This window comes from Callorhinchus milii, unplaced genomic scaffold (assembly GCF_018977255.1).
Source record: "Callorhinchus milii isolate IMCB2004 unplaced genomic scaffold, IMCB_Cmil_1.0 Scaffold2, whole genome shotgun sequence".
In the NCBI taxonomy this organism is placed as follows: domain Eukaryota; kingdom Metazoa; phylum Chordata; class Chondrichthyes; order Chimaeriformes; family Callorhinchidae; genus Callorhinchus; species Callorhinchus milii.
The window spans coordinates 74319085-74339672 of NW_024704743.1; the positions used below are offsets into that span (position 1 = coordinate 74319085).

Below are 20588 nucleotides of genomic sequence, written 5' to 3' on the forward strand. Positions count from 1 at the left end.
CCAACCCCTCCCCCGACCCCCTCCCCCGACCCCCTCCCCCGACACCCCTCCCCCCCCCACCGACACCCCAACCCCCCCACCGGCACCCCAACCCCCCCCACCGGCACCCCGACCTCCCCCACCGACACCCCGACCCCCCCCCCCACCGACCCCCTAACCCCCCCCCCGTCCCTGACACCCCAACCCCCCTCCCTCTGGAGTATTCAATGGTAGAAACCAATATTGATGTTCAAGTGACCTTGATAGTGAGTTTCGCTATTGGCCGTTTCAGATTATCTCCATTTTTCCATGTTAAATGCATTGCAGAACACTTCTTTCTATATTTATAGGAAAAAGATTAAATAAACAGACAACTTTCTCTCTTTAATAACATTTCTAGCAGAGATTTTAAAGTGTTGAAGAGAATATCAATTCAGTCTTCTCTTGCAACATTAGCAACCAAATTACATTTGTATATTGGGAGGACATCCCAAGGCGCTGGACAGCCAATGTTTTGGACCTGAGCTGGGGATCAGGATTGGGGAGGGTGGGGAGCAGGGGGGGTGGAGGGTGATTAAAGGCGTGGTCGAAGAGGAGGATCTTGCAGAAGGCAAGGGAGGGTGTGAGGAGGTTGCAGAGGTAGGGGGGAGCAAGGCCATGGAGGGCGTTGAAGGTGAGGACCAGGATCCTGAACTGTATCCTCTGTGTGATGGGAAGTCGGGGGAGGATGGGGGTGATAGGGTTACGGAGCCTGGTGAGGGAGAGGACGCCGGCAGCAGAGTTCTGTGATCTGCAGCCTATGGAGGAGTATTGATCCTCCAAACCAAAGCCCTAATGAGTCAGGTGGTCCTTACTGGACAATCATTGGGACGTTTGCAATGTGGTGCAGTCCTGCTGAGACCAATGGCAAGTTACATGGTTTTAGCTGGGTAACAACAACAAATTAGATTTGTATAGAGCCTTTCACGTCAGGAGGACGTCCCAAGGCCCTCAACAGTCAGGGATCTGTGTTGTTAAGTTACAGCAGTACCCCAATGTATACTCTGGAGTCTCCAACCTGGTTTTCACCAACCTGAGCCTAATACTCTCCAGAATTGGACAAGCAGGATGCATTTTCTGGGAAGAGAATGCATTCTGATATAGACACAATTTCATTTGTAGGTGACATACACATGTGGAATTCTTGGTTTGATTTGGATACTGTTCAGCGTGGTGATGTGTTTCCATATGTGTCAGTCAGACGTCTGACCAAGTAAACAGTTCAGGTGCTTTCTATTCTTTTTGACCTTGGCAACTCTTTAGTTGGAGAGCACCCAACAGTCACAGAATCAAGTCCATCAATTTGATTGTCAGCGCTGTGATTCAGTAACTGAAATCAACACCAGAATCTTTAGTGCATCTTAAAAACTGTAAATACATATGTTTTTCATGTTATGTTTCACAGTTTACATCCCTCTTATGGGGGCAGCTTTTTGACCTGTATACTTCATGACCTGCACAGAAATATTTGAGTTAGGGGGTTCTCTTGATTTCTCAGTTAATTTGATGAGCAGCTGACCAGTCCTGTGATTTCTGAAGTTCAATCCCTGGTCTGTGGTGACCTTACCAGCTGAGACCATAATAGGAGCATATGATTTGGTTAGCACCTGGTTGAGGGGGGATTTCTAAAAAAAATTGGTGTAAATGAATGTAGATTGCTTCACTAAACTGTGTACAAAATAAGGGTTTCCTTGATGATGAAACGAAACGTCATTTTAGAGAACTATGTTGCAAGAAATCTTAAAGTGATATCCATCAGTTGAACAACATTTACCATAATGGAAATCTGATGCAACGTTTTCTGAAGCTAGAGGTTTTTTTTACCTTGCATTCAAATCCTTTGTAAAACAAGGTCTGAAACCATTTCATAGATTCTGTGTTTTGGACTATTGAATAACTTGTCTAACATTAAAATTAAATTTACCTAAATTACTTCTAGTCATTGTATTGGGTAATGAAATAGACTTAATTGTTTAAGTATTTTTAGATCACTTGTGGTACATTTGATACTAATCTTCCTTTTATAATTAGAAATTTTTAAATTCTTTCATACTCTGTATCAAATGTATTGTAATATGGGGAGAAGAAAGAGTGGATATATCAGATACAAGGGAAGGGGAAAGAGAGCAAAGAATCATTGTATTCATGCATGCTCTTTAGAAATTGGAGTGAAAAATTACTTATACAGTATTTCGATTTTAAATAGTTTCTCTGTGTTTCTTATTATGGTAAACATGTACTGTAGGTAGTTTTAATACAGTAAAACTCACATGAGTCATCCCTTTATAAATCGTAAAATTGCCTAAGTCGTGTATGCACCCGAGTCCCATTCAGTTTCCCACCAAGAATTACTTAGATTTCTTTGCACTAGTCATATTTTATAAATCAGATAAACGGCTAAATCGTATTGGTTTCTTGGTTCCAAATAATCCGAACTCATATGCAAATCATCTTCTAATTTATAACGTCACTATTACACTTAGCAGTAGCATTGAAGTGTTCCGCTTGAAGCCAACCAGGGAAACAGAGTCTTGATACGTCACCACATGCGCACTTACTGGTTGCATTGAAGTACACATTTGCAGTGTCTTGACCCATCACCTCATGCACAGTTACTGGCTGCAGTGATGAAGTTCTACGTGCACAGTACAGTACAGTGTACTCTGTTGAAACAAGCACGGAAAACGGGATACTTGTTTTCTGTTATGTGTTACTCATATAATTCAACTTGTACAAGTTTGTAACTCATATTTTGTGTAAGTCAAGCTAAATATTGGAGTCCTGTAGCTCAGTGGTTAGAGCACTCGCTTTGCAAGTGAGAGACCTGAGTTCAATTCCAGGCAGAGGGCGAAACCTTGGGCAAGTTTCCTTACTCCACACAGAGCCTAATAATAATCCCTCCAAAACCAAAAACAATAATAAAAATTGGTCATTTTCAATCTATGACTGTTTGTGGGACATTGCTGTGCGCAATTGGCTGCCGCGTTCGCCCACAAATATACAGTTAATTCACTTTACAGTGTGTTCTGTGAAGCGCTTTGGGACGTCCTCCTGACGTGAAAAGCGCTATACCAAATGCAAGGATTATTATTATTATTATGATGATTATTATCATCTCAACTGATAACAACTTATGCAAGATTTACTATATTCTTTTTGTTCCATACATTAGTGAACTTAATGTTTTCCTCTTTTGTGTTTCAGGATTCATCACATTCACCAGTAAAGAAAATGGATTCATTGCCTGGAATGAACTTTTTGAAAAAAAACATAGATTAGTGATTATCCAGCTTTGGATATAAGAATCTTATTCTGCTGTTTCCAGATTTGACAACAGCATGGCAGGCTTCAAGCGTGGATATGATGGCAAGATTGCTGGGCTGTATGACTTGGATAAAACATTGGGCAGGGGTCATTTTGCTGTGGTAAAACTTGCACGTCATGTTTTCACTGGAGAAAAAGTAGCAGTGAAAGTCATCGATAAGACAAAACTGGATTCTGTAGCTACAGGACACTTGTTCCAGGAAGTAAGATGCATGAAACTGGTACAACATCCCAACATTGTGCGTCTATATGAAGTGATTGACACACAGACAAAACTTTATCTTATTCTGGAACTGGGAGATGGAGGCGATATGTTTGATTACATCATGAAGCATGAAGATGGTCTCTCTGAAGAACTAGCAAAAAAGTACTTTGCTCAGATAGTTCATGCAATATCTTATTGTCATAAGTTGCATGTAGTTCATAGAGACCTGAAGCCAGAAAATGTGGTTTTCTTTGAACAACAAGGAATTGTAAAGCTTACCGATTTTGGGTTTAGCAACAAATTTCAGCCTGGAAAGAAGTTAACAACAAGCTGTGGGTCACTTGCATATTCTGCACCAGAGATTCTACTTGGAGATGAATATGATGCACCTGCAGTTGGTAGGTTTGACTTAATTTAGGGATGGGGTGAATTAAGATACGTCATCAAATCCAGAGTGTTTTACTCATAATTAGGAATTTTTGTTTGATCATCTTATTAAGTAATTAAAATTCACGTATGATTTTGATTGACAACTGGTATACTAAAGCTGTTTTCCTTTGTGATGAACCAGTTACAAAATTGTGCAGAAAGTTTATTTTGTGAGTTTTTATTTCTAGATCATTCCTTCAGCATTAATATTTCAATATGTGATTTTAAGCTTACACTTATAATTAATGTTGCCTTAATGTACAGGTGTTGCTTAAAAATGTAATATCACCTAGAAATGTGATGTCTTGATTGTTTTTAGCACAAGTAGAATATTATACATTGTCCTTGTGTTAATGTTAACAGGTCTGTCTGGCTGTTTTTTGAAGTAACTTGGTTTAGCATATATTGAACTAGGAAAAAGCCATCTGACCCTCAGTTCATGAGTGATCATCTTACTATTAGTTGTCTTCCTCTTTATGACTTCCTCCTTTTCCCCCTTCTGTCCCACCCTTTATATTCATATAATCACATACTGTACAAATCACATGTGAACTTGAATATTTTCTGTGTGAAATTTCACCTTCACTTACTAGATCTCCATCCAGATGCAGTTAAGTGTATACTGAAAGTCCCTCTTTGATCTTCAGATATAATATTCTGAATGTCAACCGGACATTATAATCAGAAATTTCCTCAAACTTTGTTACAGTATGGGATCTTAAACAGATCTACACTCACTCATATTGCTGTCTTTAGGTTTTAACCAACCTTTGAATGCTTCATTAAAAGTGTCAGGGCAGAAGTGACAAATTATTGTAAATAGTTCAGACACATTGAAAGAGTCTAACCCTTTGCACTCACAAATACTTATATTTGTGACCGCTGGTTTCATGGACAAGGGGATTGTTTCAGAAGATAAGAAGGGATGTATTTTGTTTTAATCAAATAGCCACAAAAGTCGTCCGACACTTCTAAGACTGGTATTCTGTGAGGCAGCCGTTCTTTTGCAATCTATATTGCTTAACTTTCTGCAGCAAGCTCATCTTATTTGTCAGATTAGTAGTTGTCAGTACGACAGATGGAGAGATTATCTAACCATTGTTGATTTTAAGAACTAGCGTTGGAAAAATTGCAATATTCACGTGTCATATTCTGTAAATTACGAGTACATTTACCAAAATCTGTGGGAAATCAATCTTAACTTATTTTTTTGGATGAGATGTTAAAACTGAGATTCTTTGCTGCCTGTTTTAGATCAGAAAACATTTCTATACACAAAGCATTTGAGAATATGGGTGTTCTGCCCTGTACTATCAAAATCTATCAGGATGTTTAAAATGGAGTTTGGATTACATGCAGGAAGGGTATTGAGCCAAGAGCTCAGGGCTCTGTCCTTGGCCCTCTCCTCTTTATGCTCCTCCTTGGTGACATCATCCGCAGACATGGGGTCAACTTCCACATGTGCGGATGACACCCAACTCTATCTTTCTGCCTCCACCCTCAACTCCAGGACCACTGCTGTCCTGACAGACTGCCTGTCGGACATCAAGTCCTGGATGAGGGCAAATTTCCTACAGTTGAATGTGAACAAGACTGAGGCCCTCCTGATTGGCTCGCGCCAGCGCCTCAGCACCTCAGGCTCTGGCAACATCAACCTCCATGGTTGCACACTACAACTCACCGCCAGTCAGGAACCTCGGTGTCTTGTTTGACCCTCAATTGTCTTTTCTTCCCCACATTCAAGCCATGACCCGTTCTGCCTTCCCTCACCTCCGTAACATCGCCGACTCTGCCACTACCTCACCCCTCAGGCCACTGAAACTCTTGTTCATGCCTTCATCACCTCCAGGCTCGACTATGCACACGCCCTGCTTGTCAGCCTTCCCAACTCCTCCCTCCACAGGCTGCAGATAATCCAGAACTCTGCAGCCCGTGTCCTCTCCCGCACCAAACTCCGTGACCCCATCTTCCCCATTCTCGCCCGACTCCATTGGCTCCCTATCCTTCAGAGGGATAGATAGTTCAAGATCTTGGTCCTCACATACAAAGCCCTCCATGGCCTCACCCCACCCTACCTTTGCGACCTCCTAACCCCTTACCAACCCGCCCAATCCCTCCGCTCAGCCGGCTCTGGCCTGCTCCATGTCTCCTGACCCACCCGCCCAACCATTGGCGGGAGAGCCTTCAGCCACTCTGCCCCCAACCTCTGGAATTCCATCCCCCAATCACTCTGCCTCGCCCCTCCTTTGCCTCCTTCAAGTCTTAGCCCACCTCAAGACCCTCCTCTTCGGCCATGCCATCGGCCACCTCCCTTCCCCGCCCAACCCAGCTTAGGTCTGAAATACTGTGCTCTGTCCAGTGCCTTGGGACGTCCTCCCGACGTGAAAGGCATTATACAAATGTAATGTTGATGATGGATGTGGACAAATGACAGAGAAATTACGTTAACAGTTCTGCTATCATCTAATTAAGTACCAAAACAGATTAACGGGATTTAATGACATTATTTGAAAAATAAATGAGTTTCTCCCAGTGTTCTTGCCAGCATTCCCTTAGATTAATTGGCTATTTATCTCCTAGCTCTTTGTGGATCCGTTTTAGTGCAAATAACTAAACTTGCCTACAAAAATAATCACTTCCCTTGACAATAATGACATCAACATGACAATGTTCATTAAAAATAAATTTTAGTTGGACTTCAACTTTAGATTGCATTGTCAATAGATTAAGAAACCACAATTATCTGCTCTGATGTATTCAAGAAATATCAAAAGCATTTGTCATCGGATATAACAATTATATCAAAAACCTACTTCAGCTAGCTGGCGGATTTTTCTTTATATCATATTTGGTTATTTTTTCTGTAGAATCTGACACAGTAATTGTTTACGGTAAAATGTTTTGTCCCAATGTTGAAGGGAATCACCTCTGTTCACCCTGCAAAGCTGGTATGACACCACCTCTCATCAGCGATAGGCTGTTGAAATATTGTCTACTGTATTTAGTTTCTTAACTTCAAATATCTTCAGCTTGCTGAATATTAGTTATATGGAAGTTTGGCTGGAATGTGCTCCAGGTAAATTTTTACTCTAGGGTTTCAGCCAGTGTTTTTTCTTATATGTTTATTGTTGCTTGTCAGGCTGTCATGGCAGTTGCTGCATACCTGTGGAAGTGAATGCATCTGATTATGGATTTGTATTTGAAGGAAGGAAGGTGTAATGATGGATGTATGCAGCAAGGATAGCTGACTAACTTGACCTGGAATAATAATAATAATCCTTGCACTTTATATAACACCTTATCATGTCGTTGAAATGTCTCAAAACACTTCATAGAATATATTGTAAATTGAATTTGTGTCAGATTTCACAGGGAAACACGGCACCCGATTGCACACAGCAGTTTCCCACAAATGGTCGTGGGTTGACTGACCAATTTTGTTTGAGGGATTATTACCCACAGAAATCTCCCAATCAATTAACAACCTGGTTCCTATTTACTGCTAGGTAAACAGGTTTGTGGAGTAAGGAAACTAAAGTTTTGCCCTGCCCGGAATTGTCCCCGGGTCATCTCACTTGTGAAGCAAGCACGCTAACCAATATGGTAGAGGACTCCAATATTGTTCAATAACAATATGAATATTGTTAATAAACATTTAAACTTTCCTATAGAACATTTAAATAGTATTGTAATTCTGTGTAGTTTTATGCAGTATTAAATATTTTAATATTGATGGTTTTGATTACTTAATTTTGAAGCTATTTTTCTCATGATATTTGAAAGTGACTAGAAAAAAACCTTTGCCCACAAAAGTCACTGAACTTTACAATATATCCCTTGAAGCGCTTTGGTACTTTCTCCCAACCCGAAAAGTGCAGTACCAAATGTAAGGGTGATTATCATTATTTATAGCTTTAGAATTGAAAGGTGGTGCACTGATAGCATTTTGCATATCTATAGCACCTATTTGATATAGAATATGTCTATCAGCACTCTACTAGTGCTTTACAAAATGAAATTAATTGGAAAGGCAGTGGATGTCATGGAGGCAATCATAGTAACTAATTTGAACCTAAAGATGAGTAGCTCATTAGAATTTGGGGGTGAATTTGGATGGGGATCAAATATAAGACAAGATAACCAAGAGGAAATTTCACATTTTGAAATAGGGATGGAGGGTCACTTCATATCTGTTTTACAAACCAAATTCAATCAAAGGTATGAAATGTACTTAGTTATCTATGATTTTAAATCAAAAAGAAGAGTTGTCTCAAATCTCAAAAAATTCTTATCTGGTATTGGTGAAAACAATGAATTACATAAAGGATACCAATTACTTAATTACTTTGTGGAATCCTGTAGTTTAGTGGTTAGAGCACCCATCTCGCAAGTGAGAGAACATAAGAAATAGGAACAGGAGTAGGCAATTCGGCCCCTCGATCGAGCCTGACCCGCCATTTAATCAGATCATGGCTGATCTTCTAACCTAATTGCATTTATCCGCCCTATCCCCATATCCCTTAATTCCTTTAGTTTTTAAAAATCAATCAATCTCAGTCTTGAATATGTTCAAGGACTGAGCATCTACAGCCTTCTGGGGTTGAGAACTCCATAAATTCACTACCCTCTGAGTGAAGAAATGTTTTCCCAACTCAGTTCTAAAGAGCTGACCTTTAATCGTGAGACTACGACTCCTAGTTTTAGATTCTCCAACCAGGGGAATCAGTCTCACACTATCTACCCTGTCAAGACCCTTAAGAATCATATAGGTTTCTATAAGATCACCTCTAATTTTTCTATATTCTAGAGAATATAGGCCTAGACTACTCAACCTCTCCTCGTAGGTCAACCCACTCATCCCAGGAACCAACCTGGTGAACCTACGTTGCACCCCCTCTAAGGCGAGTATGTCCTTTCTTAGATAAGTAGACCAAAACTGCACACAATATTCTAGGTGCAGTCTCACCAAGGCCCTATACAATTGCAGTAAGACTATTCTTGTACTCTTTTAACCCCTTTGCAATAGACTCTAACATGTTGTTAGCCTTCCTAATTGCTGAGAGGACCCAGGTTCGATTCCCAGCATGGCGAGACATAAGGCAAATTTCCTTACTCCACATGCCTCTGTTTACCTAGCAGTAAGTAGGAACCCGGTTATTGGTGGATCTCTTTTCCGGAGTAATAATTCCTTCAAAAAAAAGTAAACAAAATAATAATTTAGTCGCTCAATCCATGATTGTTTGTGGGACACTGCTGTGCGCAATTGGTTGCCGTTTTTTCATCCACAAAATATCTTTCAATTCACTTTTCGGTATATTCTGTGAAGCGCTTTGAGGCGTTTCGAAGACGTGATATGGTGCTATATCAAGTGCAAGGATTATTATTACTACATATGGTGAGATTTACGTTACTGAAGGTGTTTCAAGAATACTCTTCCATACTTTTTGCAAAGTTTTAAAATTGCTTATAGTCGGCGTTATTGAGATTGGAAAGTGTGCTTTAAAAAAAATACATTATACTGTTAAAATGTAGATGTCATGAATAGAGAAAGAATGTATATTTAGGAATTAGGCTTGACTTTCAAATATAAATTGAATTAAATGTTGGAGAATATATGAAGATTTTCCTTCTATTTCAGATATTTGGAGCCTGGGAGTGATACTTTTCATGTTAGTATGTGGGCAACCTCCATTTCAAGAAGCAAATGATAGTGAGACACTCACTATGATCATGGACTGCAAATATACAGTACCGACGCACGTCTCCAAAGAATGCAAAGAGTAAGGCAGCCTTCCAATTTCACTGTTCTTCAAAACTGATCTCAATTCTGCCAACTTTCTTCCATATTATTTATTAACAATCCAATAGCCCCAAAACGTTCATGCCATATACTCCTAGCAAGAATATAAGATACTTAACTTTTTTCCTGCTTTATTATTTCTCTCTTTCTTATGCAATATTTACTTGCAAGTATTTTTTCCTGGGGTTTGGGAATTCTTTCTCTTAGTGCATGTAATTCTAGCCTTTAACACTTTCTTTTCTCAGTTGATCCTTGGGATGTAAATGCAATAGCTGCTTTGCACTATTTATTATTATTTAATGTAAGCTAATCGCTTGACTACCCACCCAGCAATGTCTACATTCAAAATCTTGGCACCTTAAAGTGTAAGAAACATTTGTCACAATGTTCATCTTGATATATCTTGTACTCGCTAAAGTGCACTGCATTTTTTACATTTAGGCATTTAATCAAACATTAAAATCACATTTTACACTGTTTTAAATGTTTTTTCTGCATTTCTGTTGTGGATTCTCAAACTTCAGAGTTTTAAGACTCTGAAGTTTTAGCATCCACAACACATCTTAAGATGTAGGAAAATCTGGATACCATCGTAACTCATATTAAATCAAACTCCTCATCTGTTAGCTAAACGCAAAATACTGCAGATGCTGGAAATCTGAAACAAAAACAAAAGTTGCTGGGAACACTCAGCAGGTCAGGCAGCATTTATGGAGAAAGGAAAGTGAGTCAACGTTTCGGGTCCGTGACCCTTTGTCAGAACTGGCAAAGGGTCGTGGACCCAAAACGATGATTCACTTTCCTTTCTCCATAGATGCTGCCTGACCTGCTGAGTGTTCCCAGCGACTTCTGTTTTTGTTCCTCATCTGTTAGACTCTTCTTGGAGAGATTAAATTGAGCCCATGTTATGAGAGAGTTCTAAACGGAAGGTATGGATTTGTTGAGCCAAGTTCCCGCACCCCCCTCCTTTCTTTTTCACATGCATTGTAGGCCGTTTCTTTCAAAGCTTTTTTGCATTTTATTATAAAACTACAATTTTAAAATTGTAATCCCATTTCATTTCCTCCATTCGCCTTAGTATTGGAGTATCTTGTCAGTACTATACTACTTGCATCTGATTTTTCAGTACCAAATGTGCCTATACTGACTTTTGGCACATTTATCCTCATTTGAATTGATGTTTAATTGTTCACAGCCACAAATGCACAATCACCACACTACAGAAAATTCTGTGAAGCGCTTTGGGACGTCCTCCAGGCATGCAAGGCGCTGTAACAATGCAACTATTATTATTAATAATAACTTGTTTTGTATGATTTTCCAACAGTCTTATTAATCGGATGCTTCAGAGAGATCCAAAAAGAAGAGCCTCATTAGAAGAGATTGAGAACCACCCCTGGCTTCTTGGAATTGACCCCTCACCTGCAACTAAGTATAACATACCACTTGTCTCTTACAAGAATCTCTCAGAAGAAGAACATAATGGTATTATACAGCGAATGGTGCTTGGCGACATAGCAGACCGAGAAACTATTATTGAGTAAGTTACTCTAAAGAAATGTGAAAATATGAAGAAACTTGCATTTCTGATATGTAATTAAGAAGCACATTTTCAGAGTGTTATGGGATACTTGCAATAAAATATCAAGTTTGTGAACAGTTTGTAAATCTATTATAGAGCTCAGTGCTAACCTCACAAATTGCTTTTTTTCAGAATTACTTTATTAATAAGGTCTGTCAAGACTTTCGTTAAAAAATACACGGGTGGCTGTTTCTTAAATGTGTTTCAATATAATAAACCAATATATTGATTTGTGGAAGTCGGTTTGTACAATGCAATTTTAACATTGGCTTAATTTACAAATATCCATTGACTAAAAAGTGAAATAGAGCTAGGGGGAAAAAAGGTAGCAAGGAAGAAATAAAGTTCAAGTAGAATGGAGCATCACTGTCAAGTGTAGTGACTTTATTTAGACAAATTGAACAATTATTTTACACATAAGATCCTACAAAGCCATCATGTGAATCTATTGGCCAAACAGCTCGGAGAAACTCTTCTTTTTGAATCGTTTCAAAGTTACTTTTAATACACATTTGGGAATAGGCTGAGTTTATCAAATTAGAAGTTTATAACTTCTGGTGACCAGATGACTAAATTACAAAGATTAATATCCACCTCTGCAGCATAAATGCAAATGGTGCACATTGATCAGGCAGATTGTTACCTTTTCTCTAAAATGCCAATTCCATGAGCACCAGATTAAAGGCCTTTCTTCTGTATGGCTGTGCAGGGGAATTTGTTTTAAGTCAAAATGGTAAGCGTCACGTTAGTGCCAAATAAAGTGTGAAAATAGAAAATTCTGGCATTGTTAGGTTAAATGTTTCCTTAAATTCTAGGCATAGGGAGTGCTAATTTGAACATGGATTATTTGCAAAATCTCACTCATAGTGGTGCTGGATTATAGGAAGATCATAACTTTAGTAGTCCCAGTATCTATATGAAAAGGATGAAACATTTATGAAAGTAATAAGTACTCTATTGATGCGGCCTTACAATTAATAATGAAAATTAATCAGTGATTGTTGAACGAAATTAACTATTTATAGTGTCATTTTTAATCTGCATGATTTTGTTTTGAAAACTGTGAAAGGTTGATTAAGGCCACCCTCTTATAACTGAGATGCTATATTTTTATGGTACAGCATACAGTCGTTTGTCATCTTGTCAAAGATGCTTATTTTCAGATTGTTTGCTGCGTATTTACAAAATGTCTGCTGGACATAATTCCCCAGATGCTTATTGATGGGTGCTTTATGTTGCTTGTTTTATCTTCCTTAGGGCCCTGGAAACTGACAAGTATAATCACATCACTGCCACTTACTTCTTGCTTGCTGAGAGAATCCTGAAGGAAAAACAGGAGAAAGAAATCCAGAACCGATCTGCCAGTCCAAACAGCATTAAAGCTCAATTCAGGTGAGGACAATAGTGATAGTTTACTAACTATGACATGTTTTCAAAGGTTCCAAGATGTGTCTTCAAATGAACTGTTTTTTTTTTAAATGTTGTTACGGATTTGGGGAAACGAAAAGCAAGGCGAGACTGTTGAACTTGGCGAGACTATTTAACAATTAAAGATAGACCCTCAATTCTTAAGAGCCTCTACTCATTTACTGTAGTTTGTCTTTTTTCAGTATTTGACAAAATAATTAGTATATTATCACACTTTTTTTGGCTACTTTTCTGTTTAAAAAAAGTATAATCTGATAAGTTTATTTATAGATCTATTTACATGAGCAACATAAATACTATTAAAGCTAAAGCTGATTACAAAGTAGATTCTGTATAAATAGAATTAGTTCAGATCTTACAATGTACTCTAAATGTGGGAGTTTTTGGTTGAAAGCTGACAGTAAATTCAACAATGATAGAATTTGACTTTATATTGAGCTGCTTTTTGTAGCAAAAAATTATGTTCATTTTCAGCGTCACAGTTTTGAACCAAGGTGTGTGCTAATGGAGCTGGCCACTTTCTATGCACATTTTAGATTTTTTTGCTAACTGTAATGTCAGCATCTTCACCCTGTCATGCTATAGGCGTGCTTGGTTATAACTGGGCTCTGCTGTACTAATTAGTAAATCAAGGTCTCTTGTATTCTGGTCTTTCTTTGTATAATATAGTCTGTTTAGTTTAAACATTGTTCATTTCTAGGACCCAAGTTGCACACAAGGTCTACAGTTAAAGCATGTGATCAAATTAATGAGTGAAACAGATATCCTGGCTGCAGAATAATGCTTCTTGTTAACCTTTGGCATACTCAATATCTCATCTTTGTGACCAAACACAACAAGCAATTAGTGTGCTGTCATCCAGGATCAGAAATTTAAAGAATCCTTTAAAGGAATGTGAAGAAAAATATAAATCTAGAACGAGACCATTCAACTCACTGTACTTGTGCTATTTGCTCCCTCTGAGGATTTCTACTCCAATTCCATTTCCCAACTCTTTTCCCATATATGTTTATGCCTTCATTCTTCAAGCGTTCATTTTAAACGCTTGAAGTTCATTTGATTGATTCCATATAGCTGCTGATAGTAACTCATGTTAATTTGAATTTCAGTGGCAAATCATTGTGAAATACATTAATAGACGATTCTACATGTTCAGGACAAAGCCCGAGAGTTAATATAGTGAAGCATTTGGACCGAAATATCCAAGTTGAGCAAAATGTTTTTTTTTCCAGACAATTATCCACGTTGTTTTAAACTAGATTAGATTTTTTTCTTTAAAAAAAATGCTAATCATCCTTCTGCATAGACTGCAAAGGGTGAAATTTCTCTTGAAAGATTTCACATGATGACCCTCAAATAATGCTCTATCCAGGTAAATTATGTAAAATGTCTGGGAATTGGTTGTGCTGCAGACATTCAAAACTTGACTTTTTATTTCCAGGAAAAGTTAATGTTGCATGGAATGTTTTTCAATTGCATTTTATTAAAGCCAGATTCATCTTGATCTTTGTAGGCAATACTCCAAATCAACATTTGAGATTACATCATAATAATTTAAAATAAATCTCTACTCTAGAGATACTATAATTGTAGCAGGTGGAAGTCCGAGTCAGTTTTCATGGGTTTTATTTGATTAGCCTGGTGTCTTGATACATGGGGAAACCCATCTCCATACTTTGCTGTGGAGTTGGGAGGTATCCTCTCTCTGTACTTTTGATTTCTGACTGAAGTTCTGTGCCCGCTTCTTGTAAAATGTTTCATCAGTAAACATTTAACATGATAAAGGGATTATGGAAAATTACTATGGATTCAGGCACTAATTCATAAATATGCCTACCAAACATTACCAATTTAATTGGTCAATTCCTTACGTATAATCAGCATCGTGTGCATTCAGCCCATGTCTGATCATATAACTTGTTATTTTTATTTTAACTATTTATCACTCTTAGAATGTCAACTTGTACTGGATATTCCACCTCATCCTTAGGAAGAGAGTCTGTATTTTCCTCCATGAGCATGGATACGAAAAATCCATTTCAAACATCTGTCATTACTTGGCCTCTCAGTATTGTGATGTACTTTGAAATCCTCCAGAGGCCCTAGCGTTTCTTCTTCCAGTAATTAAAAATAACGAGATCAAACTTTGGATTTCTTCAGGGTAGTGAGTTACAAAACTAGTCAGTTATTTTGTTCCAAGACCATAAGACGTAGGAGCAGGAGTAGGCCATTCGGCCCCTCAAGCCTGCCCCGCCATTTAATAAGATCATGATCTTCTAACCTAATTCCATTTACCCGCCCTATCCCCATATCCCTTAATCCCTCTATCCTTTAGAAATCTATCAACTCTGGGTGAAGAAATGTTTCCTCAACTCAGTTCGAAAAGGCTGGCCCTTAATTTTGAGACTATGATGCCTAGTTTTATATTCTCCAACCAGGGGAAACAGTCTCACACTATCTACCCTGTCAAGACCCTTAAGAATCTTATATGTTTCTATAAAATCACCTCTAATTCTTCTATATTCTAGAGAATATAGGACTAGTTTACTCAACCTCTCCTCATAGGTCAAACCCCTCATTCCAGGAACCAACTTAATGAATCTATGCTGCACCCCCTCTAAGGCGAGTATGTCCTTTCTTAAATAAGGAGACCAAAACTGCACACAATACTCTAGGTGTGGTCTCACCAAGGCCCTATACAACTGCAGCAAGACTTCCCTACTCTTGTACTCTAACCCTTTTGCAACGCACGCCAAAATGGCATTAGCCTTCCTAGTTGTTTGCTGTACCTGCATACTAACTTTTTGAACTGATGTACAAGGATACCCAAATGCCTCTGAACACTAACACTACCTCGTCTGTCCTCCTCTAGAAAATAATCTATTTTTCTATTTTTACTGCCTAGGTGAATAACTTCACACTTCCCCACGTTATACACTATCTGCCACCTTCTTGCCCACTCACTTAGCCTGTCCATTTCCCTTTGAATTCTTCTTGTGTTATCCTCACAGCTTACTCTCCCACCTAGCTTCACATCATCCACGAATTTAGATATGTTAAGTTCTATTTGCTCTAAATCATTGATATAGACTGCAAATAATTGAGGCCCAAACACCGATCCTTGTGGCACTCCACTAGTCACATCCTGCCAATCTGAGAAGGATCCTTTCTGGGCAAAATATTCCACTTGGATCTAGATTGACTCTTATTTTCATAGCATTTCAGAGCATTCAGAATTTGCCAAATTGTTAAATTGGCTTTTTTAATATAATTGAAAAAAGCTTCAAGGTTAGTTATGAATTCAACTAATTTGCAAATTCTAGATGGCATAGAATGCTAAGAAAAAAAATAAAGTTTTAGGAATGTGTAAAATTGGTGAATGTGTATAAGGTTACTGAGTTGATAAATTGTTCCCTAGCAATCTCATGCCCATGGCGAGGCTGGAGGCTTTCTGCAAGTGTGCAGTGAGCAAGAAGTGACAGCAGCAGCCTCTTGACCCAGAGGCCAGTTCGGTTTCTGTGTATATGTGCATCGTGACTTCACTGGTGGCATTACAATTGGCACAGGCTGATTGGCATTCAACAGGGTGAGAGAACTGGCAGCTGTTGGCTTCTCCGAGTAAATCGTTTTCTTCTCAGTTTGAGGAAACGCACCATCACCAGCAGACCTGGAGTGCAATTTGTGTAGAGATTTTGTGGCTTTATTTCTGCTATTTTTAGGTTACTCAAGAGGACAGTAGGGTTCTGACCTGTGTTATAAAGTTAGAAACCTGGACAAATTTCTGCAGTCATTCGAATCCTGTAGCTGAAGGGTTAGAGGACTTGCCTTGCAAGGGAAAACCTGGGTTCAATTCCCAGCAGGCTGAAGCCTTTGGCAAGTTTCCTTGCGCCTGATAATAATCCCTCAAGAAAAAAAAATAATTTGGCCACTCAATCCATGACTGTTTGTGGGACACTGCTGTGCGCATTTGGCTGCCGCGTTTCGCCCACAAATATACAGTCAATTCACTTTTCAGTATATTCTGTGAAGTGCTTTGAGACGTCTAGAAGACGTGAAAAAGCGCTATTATCAAATGCAAGGATTATATTTTTCTTATTAGATTGCCAAGTTTACTGTAACGGCTGCAGATCTGTGCAGGTCTAAACCCAACTGTCCATCTTGGATTGTCTCTTAAGTGCCAAATTATGTAAACAATGTTGCTTTAGTATAGAATGTAATTGTGATCCTTTCTTCAGCCAGCAGACTGTTTGCAGAGGATTTCTTAGCCCAGCACATAAGATGACTCCGTGATGTTAATGGATTCACTGTATGGAGGCAGGATTAGCTAGACGTTAATATCAAACATCTGACACAATTGTACGTAAGCCAGTATAGCATCAAGTGTAGAATAACATTATTGTGCATAAATACTTTAGTTTTCATTGACAATTCAGTTGTTTTAAGTTTAGTATTGAGGCTCAATGCAAGAGATGAAAAAGGTGCAAAGTAGATTGTAATTTTTTTCTTTTTCCAAATCCAGACAGTCTTGGCCTACAAAAATTGATGTGGCCCAAAATATTGAGGACATTACAGCATCGGCCATCACTCACACATCTGTTCCTGGCAGCTGTTCACCAGCACGTACTGCAGAGACATTGAATGGGCACAGAATAAAACCGGGTGAGCCAGAAAAAAAAGAAGAATCGTCTGGATTAGGGGTCAAGGCTACTGCTAGTGGAAGGACGTGTCTCTTTAGAGTGGATGAGGATGAGGAGGAAGATGATGATGACAAAAAAGCAATTCCTCCTCCTGCCCAGGTGGTTTTGCGAAGGAAACCTTCCATAACAAACAGACTTACTACTAGAAAGAGTGCTCCTGTCCTCAATCAGATCTTTGAAGAAGGGGAATCGGATGATGATTTTGATATGGATGAAAACCTACCTCCCAAACTCAGTCGACTAAAGATGAACATAGCTTCTCCAGGCACTGTGCACAAGCGCTTTCACAAAAGGAAAAGTCAAGGAAGAGGTTCAAGCTGCAGTAGCTCAGAAACCAGTGATGATGATTCAGAAAGCCGTAGGCTGCTGGACAAAGACAGTGGGTTCACTTATTCATGGCATCGCCGTGACAGCAGTGAGGGGCCCCCAGGAAACGGCGGTGATGGAAGTGGGCAAGGCAAACCGAGTGATGGGACTGCTGGCCTCGATAAAAGCAGTCCAAGTGATAGCAACAAGGGGGGAAGCAGCCCTTCTAATGATTCTAGTGGGAGCACCAATAACACTGGATCATCAACACGCAGCCGTGCAGCACACGGAAATTCTACTCAATCACCTAAAAGTGCAGAGGATCTGTTAGAGAGTCTGAAATTCGTGAGCCTTTGCCTCGGATCACAATTGCATAGTAACAGTAGTAAATACATTATTGAGCCACAAAAAAATAGCACTTCTGCAAGCATCAAAATTCATGAAAAGACAACCTGGAAAATGTGCATCACCTCAACCAATATAGAGCGCTCTTTGTCTGTTGGCAGCAGTAACTCCTATTCTGATATGTTGAATGAGCTTGAAATGTCAAAAGAAAACAATATGAACTTAAAAAACAATGTTCTACAGCTACCTCTTTGTGAGAAAACTATTTCTGTGAATATTCAGCGGAGCCCTAAGGAGGGACTGCTATGTACCTCCAGTCAGACTAGTTGCTGTCAAGTTATTTAGTTTGTTTGACCTAACGATGACTTGTTTCTTGCTAGGTTACAAATGTGACCCTCCTTATCGCAGTGAAATTGTTCCTTTTTTNGTCTTCAGCTTTTAATGGGATTTGAGTTATTTATTTCTATGTTTTAATTTGTTTGCTATATATGACAATGCATGGTCTTTTTGCATGCTGCTCACTGCTGCTTTATTTCTGGCAAACAAAAATTAGTGCAGAATTTCCACATCTGTATGGTTTAACCTAGGAATTTAGCATCAACCTCTTAGTTGTGTCTGTGCTGAAGCTAAATGCAGTTTAAGCAAATGGAGCACTTTGTAACTCCACATATAGCACTTAATGGAGAAAATGATGAATCTGTTCTGAAAAATGACATATTTTGTACTGATCAAAGAATGTGAGGTGAAGTGATGTACTCTAATCCGTCTGACAGAAAAGAACCAAAGCAATAACATAATGAACATTGCAGCTCCTGTGACAAAATGCAGTCTGCAGAGCAGTTGAAACCCACACTGGATGGTCTTAACATTTTAAAGCGAGTACAGGTCAATTCGAAGTAGGCTACTCAGTATTAACTTAAACTCAGGGAAAGGCAAACTTGTGCAGGATTTCTGCTTTGAAGTGCCCTAATGTTGGAAGTAACTCGACTAGTTACTTGTATACATGGCACAACGCTGCCCTAAATGGGAGAAAGCACTGCACTAAGGTTAGCCTGTCTCTTAGTATATGTATGTTTGTGTAAACCTGGTCTTATCAGCTGTATGGGGTAAATCATATGGTGTAGTGACTGGAACTATATAAAACTAAGTGACATTGTATTTTAAAGATAGTATTAAGATGGGGTTTTCTTGAAAGGCAATGTCGGTATCAAAGTCATTTAGATGTTGCTCTGTCCCACAGGGAGTTTGAATCTCTTTCAGATTTAGATTTCAGGAAATGGACATAATTTGACATTGAAATTCCAAGTGAGGTTCTTGCAGAACATATGCATAGACATACTTGATCTGGATAGTGACTATCCAGGTGGAGAAGAGAGATGAGTGGAGACTTCTTGTAGGGCTGAGTTGGTTTGGCAATGGAAGATCAGAACCAAATGCAAAGTTCAAGGTGGACCAGCTATCCTGGCTCAATGACAGGACTTATGAGTCACTCGGAGCTGATATTCTTCTTGCTCAGTTCCTAATAACCTGCAATCCAAAGCTCGAATGGATAGGGAGTGATGATTGGACAAGCAATGGGAAGCTGATCAGTTCTCCTGTTTTGGCTTGTTAAAAGCCACAGGTACTACAGTGTTAAATCCAAGAATCCTGAACCCTGACAACACTTTCTGAGATTAGGAAAGCAGGGTGTGCGTGTGTTCCATACCACATGTGGAACACTGTAGTTTGCTTTGATAGGTTTCCATGTATCAGATATCCAGCTGACCAAAATACAATCAAACTCCATCTGAGCAGAATTGTCATTTATAAGCCAGATATGCACCTGCTTCCTTGAAATGTTTACTGGCAGAGCTCTTTTTTAGAGGCCCTTCATTAATTGTTCAATGGTTGATGTGTGTTCCAAGCCACACTGTAAGACATGGGATGGGTTAGTTTACATTTAAGGTATACTAGCATTCCACTTTAGTAACTGATTAAATTGTGGGAAATATAACTAGTGAAGTGAATTTGCAGTAATTGTGTAGTAGCTGTTTTTAGACTATTGTAAATATGTTTCATTTATATTTTATGGTGTACAGCCTTGTGATGCCACCTTTTAGACTACCAGCCTGTGTACAATGTATGTAAATATTTGTGTATATACGGTGCTGAAAAAACTGCAATGTTGACTATGTAAAGTGCATAGCTCTAGAATTAGATTAATATAGGGGAAAACTTGGTGGTAAGTTTGTAATCTGTATGGAATTGTCCAAGTAAATGAACGTGCATGTGTTTGTTGTGTTGCATCATTTGGTGCAAAGAATGGAAAAAAAATAACCACTACTTATGGATATTATTGGACCAAATAATGTAATAGCTTAAAGCATAACATCCCATGCCCAACCTGTCTTTAAAATTTGTATATTTCATGTCTGAATTAAATATTGTGACAGACTATTATTTGCTTGTGATTTG

The 20588-nt window shown here is 38.8% G+C and overlaps 1 protein-coding gene across 1 annotated transcript in view; it reads left to right on the forward strand.

The window, feature by feature from the left end:
* Positions 1–20570, forward strand: part of snrka (SNF related kinase a) — a 21885-nt gene extending 1315 nt beyond the window's left edge. The window contains exons 2-6 of the mRNA XM_007906394.2: positions 3223–3945; positions 9615–9756; positions 11104–11316; positions 12616–12750; positions 17306–20570. Of these exons, the coding sequence (XP_007904585.1) occupies positions 3357–3945; positions 9615–9756; positions 11104–11316; positions 12616–12750; positions 17306–18479 (2253 nt within the window). The 5' untranslated portion in view covers positions 3223–3356 and the 3' untranslated portion in view covers positions 18480–20570. The remainder of the gene's footprint in view (positions 1–3222; positions 3946–9614; positions 9757–11103; positions 11317–12615; positions 12751–17305) is intronic.
* Positions 20571–20588: the final 18 nt, after the last annotated feature.